Source organism: Armigeres subalbatus, chromosome 2, assembly GCF_024139115.2.
Source record: "Armigeres subalbatus isolate Guangzhou_Male chromosome 2, GZ_Asu_2, whole genome shotgun sequence".
In the NCBI taxonomy this organism is placed as follows: domain Eukaryota; kingdom Metazoa; phylum Arthropoda; class Insecta; order Diptera; family Culicidae; genus Armigeres; species Armigeres subalbatus.
The window spans coordinates 444,624,513-444,633,184 of record NC_085140.1 but is presented as its reverse complement, the minus strand read 5'-3'; the positions used below and the strand labels follow the sequence as shown (position 1 = coordinate 444,633,184).

Here is an 8,672-nt window from a genome sequence, read left to right as displayed (position 1 = left end):
CCGATTTGCTTGCAACAAGTTGCATTCGACGGGGAATGCTTTCCCATTATTTCCTATTGAAAATTGGTCAGATCGGACTATGGGATCAAAATTTATGGCCAAAATATTATTTTTTTAAATGAACGAGAAAGGCACTATTGCCGCTAGGGTGATTAATCAGGATTTTTTGACTGTGATGCATACCAATAAAACGTAAATCAATGAAAAATTAAAACCCATTTACCTAAAGTGCTATTTTAGACCTTTCTTATGTGATTTTTTTCAACATCCTCCTTAATGCACCGAGGGAGGCATCATCACTGCTAGGTGAATTGATTTGAGTTTTTTTTAGCGTCTCCTGGCTTTTAGAATGAATAAACTATTCCTTATCTTTAAATCTGGGTGGTTTTTATTCATGCTTCTTTATTTTTAGCTAAGTTTTCAAGGGTGCCCACAACCGAACCACGAAATGAAAATGTCCAAAAATGTCGAATTTTCTAAATTGTCAATATTTTTTTTCTTAATCGATGAAATCATATTAATTTCTTTGCTAGTAGTAAGGTTATAAGTTTAGCTTTCGATTGCTATGAAAATGTCGACATAAGATCAACCAGGGCCAAAGTTATGGACCAAACACAAAAGGGTGCCCACAACCGAACCTCCTCCCCTACTATTTCACTAGTTTTTTTTTCACAAGTTTGCATTGCAAATAAAAGTTTATATGCGCGACTTTTGGTCGAACAGACCAATGCCATGCTGATTGGTTGCTGGTTCAATAAATTTATTCAGTCACTCGGTGGTGACTGAAGGAGTCTGTCATCATCGCCATCAACAGAAACGCACTAATCCAGTCCTTTGTTTTGTGATAAATAAGTTTTATTATCATTAATTTTTCCGTTTTGCTTTTTTATTTCCATTCTTACATTTGTCTTGTCAGTTTTTTGTTTGTTTATTATTTTGTTTTTACTGTTCACTTTGTATTATAATATTATTTACGTGTTCTGCTTTCTTCTTTTTTTTTTATCTCATTACACTTCTCCTAATCAATCTTCCTTTTCGCATCAAACCGACTCAGTTACGTTTGCACCTTACGTCTTCTTTCTTGCTGTTTTTCTTGTGTTCCGTTTCGCCATTACTACCTTAAAGTGTGAGTGTGTGTGTTTTTATCTAGATTTGTATTTTTTTTGTTATTCTGCTGCCTGCCGGGAATCGACAAAATTTGCTTTTCTTTTGTTATTCAACTCTTCCTTTTTCATCTGTTTTGTTTAAATTTTCCTTCTCAATGTCTGGGTTAGGGTTTGTAATAATTGTTGGTAGTTGTAGATTTGAATATTTTACTGTTTTCGTGGTGTTTCGAACACCTCTTTTCTCTTTGCAGAAAGTTTCCTTCTAATCATCTGTACCTGCTAAAGAAAGTGACTGCTACTCATGCTTTCTCGTCTGTTTGCTCAAGTCTTCAAAGGTTTGTGAATTAGAGAAAAATCATTTTTTTAGAAGAGAATAAGAGCCTATCGAATGGTTTCTAACTACATCCTACTGAAGTAATTCGTGTTGTAGAGGTTTCTGTTTATTCTGTGTTGTCCTGTGGTAATATCTAAGTGTTATTCTAGAAATGGGAACCAATACAAAAAAGCAGAATGGGTGGTAATGTGAGCTATGTAAAGAACATGAGTGATCGTGTTTTGTGTTTAGATATTGGGATGCTACGATTGTTTACGAACAACTTTTTGGTAATAGTGTTGATTAGATTTTATCATCATTTAAATGTTTGGACGTTTGTTTTATGTGTTTGTTTTGCTTGACGGTTCCATTGAAGAATAATGCCATTATGCGACAGGGGTTGCAAATTATTTATCTAATCAGTAGATAACGGAAATCAAGGAAGCGATTGTCACTAATTTTTGTCTCAATCAGCAGGCCATCCTATTGACCAATTTTTACGTGTCATCGTTTGTTTCTCCATTTCTTCATAAAAATTGTAACAAGTCTATTTTGGAAATGTCTTTTCCATGAATCAGGATTATTTTTCAGCTTTTGATAATAGATATTTTTTTGTTTTTTTTTTAATTCAATTTTTCATCCTGTTTGTGTCATTTTCATTTATTTTTCATTCTATAAAAAGGGCGGAATCGTAAAACTGTTCTTTTACTCATTTGCTTCCATGTGTAGATGCTTCCTATAATTATGTTTGCTCTGAACTGTCATATTGAATCTGTCGGCTAAGTCGGAATTTGCGTTTTCGTGTGTTCATGTGATTTTTGTGTAGCTCACCGGATGTATGTTCGATAGGAATATTTCCAACTTTCAGTTGAAGAGTTACTTGCGTTTTTGTGTCAGTGTTGATTTTATCTTGCTTTACTAGAGTAGGTGTGCTTGCATTAAATTTTACATTCTTTGAGATAACTTTCGCTAAAAAATATCATCGCATATAAAGCCTTCCACTAACGAAGGCTAGTTTATGATTATACTTTCTTCATACGATGATGGATTCCTATTTCAACTGCCATCAATGCGCGTCCAGTCATCAAAAAATGATTGGAGCTTGGTTTTCTTTTTGCTTGATTACTTTAAACGTAAGTTTGGGCTGCACTAATGGCTAAATGGTTTTCTCTGTTTAGACTTTGTTTGCTAAATTTGTAGTATTACTTCCATACATAGGTAATATTTACATTATTTTTTCTTCTACTTTATTTATTGTTTGCATAATCAATGTTTACATACTGGTATTTGCTTCATATTACCACAAATCAATTAACAAAGTGTTGACTTCCGCAACAATTGATTTTCAAACGAACCTTCTACGAGCTATTATACAGAATAAATCGTGGTTTCCTAAAAATGATTTGTGTGAATGGGTTACGTCTGCCATATTTAAGTACCTCGAGTACATTTTGCGTCTATTTTGTCTCACATCTCTGATTCGGGTGATTATGGCAATTTAAATGGCAATCGAACATATGTGTTTTTGAGAAATGATCATTTTGTGAGTGTGTGAAATGTTCTGTTCTATGGAGACGAACCAACCAGCGGTTGAAATCTCCTGATCGAAAAATCCGTTTCATGTACTGATTTTATATTTTTCATTCGACGTTTGAACTAGATTCCTTCATCTTGGGTTACCTTAACTTGAATAAAGGGCAGTGTTATCTAAATTAATGAATAGATTGAAGAGTCAGAGTCAAAATGGAGTTTCAAAGTAATGTAGAGTCGTGATATATGTGATTTTATTTTCGTAAAAAAACACGAATTCCACTTGGGGTTGGATTTTATTATTGCATACAATGGGTGGAAAAAGGTTACGAAATGTTCCAAAACTTGTCTAAGATAATTGATAAAATATATATTCAAAAACTGGTGACATACAAAGTACGATATAAATTTGGTGAGATTTTTCCCATTATTTTATTTTTATTTCAATTTCGAATGATTGTAATTCTACAAACAAACGAAAATAAGACTGAAACATCATTTCCATGTTAGTGAGGTAATTATAGGAATCTAAAAATATCAAATTTGTAGAAACTTTTGTAATAACTTCATTTAGCTGAGAAGCTATTTGGTCGAATAGATTTGAGCATCAAACGCTCTTCGTAATGACAATGCTAGAACTTATCAGAATTGGTGTTGAGTTAGAAAAAAATGAAGTTACTGTTTAGTAGTTTGAACAGACTTAACAACAGTTTAACATTGATTAATTTATTCTCTCAAAATCCTTATGAATCAAATTTTCAAATTCTGACCTTCAATATCCCACAGCTATGCTAAAATAAAAACAATCCAAATGGCAAATTAAAATGTCCACTCTTCTATTGACTCGTAAGAATTATACCGTCAATTGTGTTGTAGTCTTTCAAATAAATTCAGTCGAGATATTGATTGAACATATTATGTCAATGTCAATTTTGCGACATGACTCGTTCACAGATGCTTCAAGTATATTGACGGTTTTTCTCTCACCGTTTTGTAATTTTTCAACAGTTTGCGGGACTTGACAGCTATGGAGTACGACGATCTTATTATCGTCGAATCTAGTCTGCCATTAGTTAACCTGAGCATTTTTTTTCTTCATATTTAATTAGGTAGATAGAAACCGAAAAGAGTACAATCGACAGACTTACCTTATCACATCTTATCATCGGTATCTTCTCGCTCATGCCAATTGTCTTCGTATTTTCAACGATCGAAGATGGATGCAAACAACAGAACCGCTAGTGCTGCATGTGTGAACAAACGCTCCGTGTCACACACCTCCTGAATGGGTGATTTCTTACTGCGATGAGATTAGTGTAGACTTTAAATACACATCATCAATGCAATTAGATCGGCCTATGGGTTTAGTCAACTTGATGATGATGCTGGGTTGAGATGTCGCCAGTTTCAGACCCGGCACCATCCCGAATGGAAGCGTGTTTGTTGGTTTGTTGGTATTGTTTTTTTTTCTATATGGTTGTCACAAAACTATCGACGCGATAAAATTATTGCACATTTTGACCAGCTGGATTTCGGTTTGTTCTGTTTTACGTTTATTCGCTTAACTCACTCACATACGAACTGTTTACTATAATTTAATCTAGAGGGTATGTCATGCCAATGTTTTTTTTCGCCACGTCTGCTTATAAGTTGTCTGTCACAAATTCAATAAATATTTACAAATCTTGCTTTTTAGGGCATTGGTTTTCCTTTTCATTATTATTTTGTTTTCATTGATGTTTTCCATTTATTTTGTATTAGTGATGATCTTCACAGCGCACGATTTTTTTTTGTATTTTGTTTTAGCCGAGCAAATACTTTTTAATTTATTTAGTACGATTTTCTTAACCCGTTTCCAATTAAATTTGAAATTGGGCGATCAGAACGAAACCACTTTCTTCTCTGGATGCTTTTTTCTTCGCCTACTTCTATTACATTCACAATCACATTAGGCGATTGGTGGTGAGACGGAAAATGGCTTTCTTCGAATGGTTTTGTCTTGAATTTGGGAGATTGTATTTTTGAAAGTTTTACTAAAGAATTTCCCATACTCTGTCAGTGCGTTTCCGAAGGCTGCCCAGTTTCCTGTAACCGCACCTCATTATCCAGCTTGAATCACATTTCGCAGTTTTTCGGGGTTTGTCTCTCATCCGGTAAATTTTCCGCCTTGTCCGCCGCTCATACCAAACGCTCTTCACACAAACTGGCTGCTTCCATCGCCGTCGCCGCCGTCGTTGTCGTCGTCGCCGCCGAACTCAGAAACACCAGATTTGGATCGTTTTATTCGGTCGATGATTTCTACCGCGGGGTCCCTTCGCCGTCGGTCAGATTGTTGCGGGCCTCGTACTCCATAACCTCCTGATAGATGAGCTCCTTCCACTGCTCGACAGTATGCTCGCGCTCGTCGACGCTGTGATCGTACGGACCAGGAGCAGGCTGTGAAAAAGAAGAACAAAGGGGGAACATGACTTTCAGTCAACTGATCACAGTAGGTCGTTGCTTTATAGTTAGTCTTTTCGTAGGTACTTTCCATAAATAATAAAATATCTAATATTTCGCGTAACACCGTTCAATACTAGTAAGTCAATAAGCTACGGCACTTACCGCATTGACTTCGCTCTCGTCGTACCACACGTTGATATAGCTGTGCACCAGCGCCTGATCGACGGAGATGCGATGCTCGGGATCGACGACCAGCATTTTACTCAGCAGATCCCGCGCTTGACTAGCTTTGAGGCGGTTGTGTTCGTTCGAATCGGTCGGGAACAGCACGTCCGGGAAGAGCCGATCGAACGGATAGCCGGTATATCGGGGCCGGTTCTCGACGTAGTTCCGCACCGTCGGCTGTAACCGGGTCATGAACGAGGGCGACGGCGTACCCAGTTGCTCTGCGACGTTGGATAAAATAGAGAATTATTAGTCACTTGCGCGTGACCGGTGGTCCTTGATACAAACCTATGATCTTGTTCCACTGATCGATGTGATCGGTACCGGGGAACAGCACTCCACCGCGGATCATCTCACCCATGATGCATCCAACCGACCAGATGTCGACGTTCTCCTTGTACCCCATGCCCAGGATAACCTCCGGGGCGCGGTAGTATCGCGTTACGACGTACGGCGTCATCATGAAGGTCGTTCCGGCTGTGCGGGCCAGTCCAAAATCTAAGATCTTCAAAGTGCAGTCCGATTTGACCACAATGTTGGAAGGTTTCAAGTCCTGCGAAATTCCAAATTAGTCAATTATTTTAAGGGAAAAATGTCATTCCTACAAAAACTCACCCTGTGAATGATACCGGCCGAATGGAGATGCTTGATGCCGCACAGCATCTGATACAGCAGGTAGGACATCCGTTCGTGGTCCAGGTCCATCTGGATGACCTGACACAGGTTGGCGTCCATGAGTTCCATGACGAGGTACACATCCTGGAACTCTTCGAGCGTGCGTTGCGGTGTGAATGCATTCAATAGCCCGATAATCTGCAATGCGATACAAAATACGACGATTATCCGATGTATTCAATTTGAATGCCATTTGTCGTCAGCAAAGATAGGAACGATGAAAACATGTGGGCGAATGATTTAGCGCAATTTTCAAATGTATCAGCCCCGCCGAGGATAATGGAAAGGAAATGGGAGCATTCATCAGCTAGACATCTTGGGGCCCGTGTGGTTCGACTTTCTGAATGAGAAACGTTTTTAGCAGCATTCCTCAAACCAGTGATTAATGATTGCTGTTAGTCTCATTTTTTTTGCTGAGATTGTGCCGAGCTTGTATATTTGAAAGTAATTGACGTCATAAATGGGGGAAAATCTCATCGGTTGTGTTGTGTTCGGTGTTCTGCTGTTTTATATAATGATAACAATGCTAAGTGTTCGGGGATGTTGATTTCTATTCTAATAATTAGTTTCCAAGAAACAGCCATTGTGTCTTTTCAATGATACTCGTGGGTACCTAATGAAATAGAGCTGGATATTTGAATACAAAAGGAAACCTGGTAGAAAGCGATATTTCCAAACGGCTAGAATTGATTTTAGATAACACAAATGATGGATTATGAAGTATAAAATTAATGAGCATTCCAAAATTTTGAGGAATTATTCAATGAAATTTGTTCTAGTTCAACAAGATTTTCAAAGAATTTTAAATTTGATTAGGAAGTGGCAAATTGCCTTTTGTTTTCACATAAGGTTTGCGTAAAATGATTATCAATGACTACCTACCACATTTTATTTTTTATTTTTTTTGTATGCTAATTGTATTTGCTTTGTACCACCGGAGGTGTACAGGATCCGTAAGTAAAGTAAGTAATTGTATTTGCTAATTAGTTAATTACAATTAGGTACATGCATTCGTCTTTTAGACTTGGTGTTCCGTGTTTGATTAACATTTTTTTGTCTTTATTTAAGAGATTTGAAGACCTCGGTTGACTCATCTCGTAATGATGAACTTTGTTCAACTTAAAAATCACTCTCAATAAAAAAAAATAAAAAATTGGCTCATCTCTGGTCTCAAAAGTTTCAAATACATTACGTTTTACAAAATTTGTTAGAATATTTATCTTGTACGGACCAGAGGGTTGCCGTGTTGAATTTACTATTCTATTATATTTTAATCGGCCCAGAGGGGTGGCAGGGTGAGTTTGTGTTCCATTATTCAAGGGATGGTTAGTGTTCGTTGCAGGGGTCTTTACAATCTTATCCACTACAGTGTTGTTTTGTTTTATATTTTGTTGAAGAGTTGACGATCCTAGAGGAAATTGATTAGTAGCTGCTCGCTAACTCGATTGTTCTGCTCTTGCGTAGCCGCCTTTTTAGGGCTAGATCAATTTTCGGTTTGGCTTGGCCCCAGCTTCTGACTTGGGGATCTGCTGTTGCAAAGGATGCTGGAATGGTTGTCGGAGGTTTTGGTTTTCTCAAGGAAACCGCTCGGGAACTTGTGCTGAAGTGCTGAAGTGGCCTTAAAACGAAAAGGCAAAACGCCATCTGGTAGTTTACTGTTCGAACCTACTTTGCAACAGAGATGCATCCTGAACAGAACATGAGCCAAGAGCGTGCATTGGTGTTCTTAGTTTTGAACTCGGAACACAGTTCAGTGCAAGATGAACAGACCACTAGGTGTTCCAATCTGCCAACTTCAGGTTTCAGCCATCTTGGATATGCAAAAACATTCGAGCATGTTTGAATTCTATCCGTTAGATACCCACGTGTTTCATTACTAACCGAAAAATGTGTAGCATGCCGTCGCTTGAATTTGTTTTCCTAGGATACAAGTTGCTAAGTTAGATCTAGGATAGGATGTGCCAATTAGTCATTAAAAATCGTACCGATTTTCTGTCAAAACCGTACCGGTTGCTGATTGGGTGAAAATGACAATCGATTACTTCGATCGGCGGTATCACATTTTCAATAGGGCAGCTTGTTGTTAGCTAGGCCGTGTTGCTGGGTAATTAAATTTAAATTTATGACAAAATTCTAAAGTTTGTTTTTGGATTTGTTGAGTGAAATGAATTTATGCTAGACTGAAAATGATGTATGCATGATTCTCAAGGGTTATGCTTGTATAAAACACTCGATTTGAAGCAACTCACTACGAATTTCTCTGTAAAACTCATCTAATTCCATTTTAAAAAAATCCTGATAGTACGTAACATCTTTTATTACGAATAATGGAAGAAATGAACGAGAAAACATTATTTTTTTACATATATTATTTGGGGGGT

General features: G+C 37.4%; 1 protein-coding gene across 5 annotated transcripts in view; it reads right to left on the bottom strand.

Annotated features, from left to right (window-relative positions):
- Positions 1–830: 830 nt before the first annotated feature.
- The window catches only part of LOC134213685 (stress-activated protein kinase JNK), a 276,561-nt gene continuing 268,719 nt past the window's right edge, over positions 831–8,672 (bottom strand). For all 5 annotated transcript variants that reach the window (XM_062692961.1, XM_062692957.1, XM_062692959.1 and 2 more), the window contains 4 exons: positions 6,232–6,429; positions 5,905–6,169; positions 5,554–5,837; positions 831–5,385 (listed from right to left, as the gene is read on the bottom strand). In XM_062692961.1, coding sequence (XP_062548945.1) covers positions 5,248–5,385; positions 5,554–5,837; positions 5,905–6,169; positions 6,232–6,429 — 885 coding nt within the window. In that variant the 3' untranslated portion in view covers positions 831–5,247. The remainder of the gene's footprint in view (positions 5,386–5,553; positions 5,838–5,904; positions 6,170–6,231; positions 6,430–8,672) is intronic.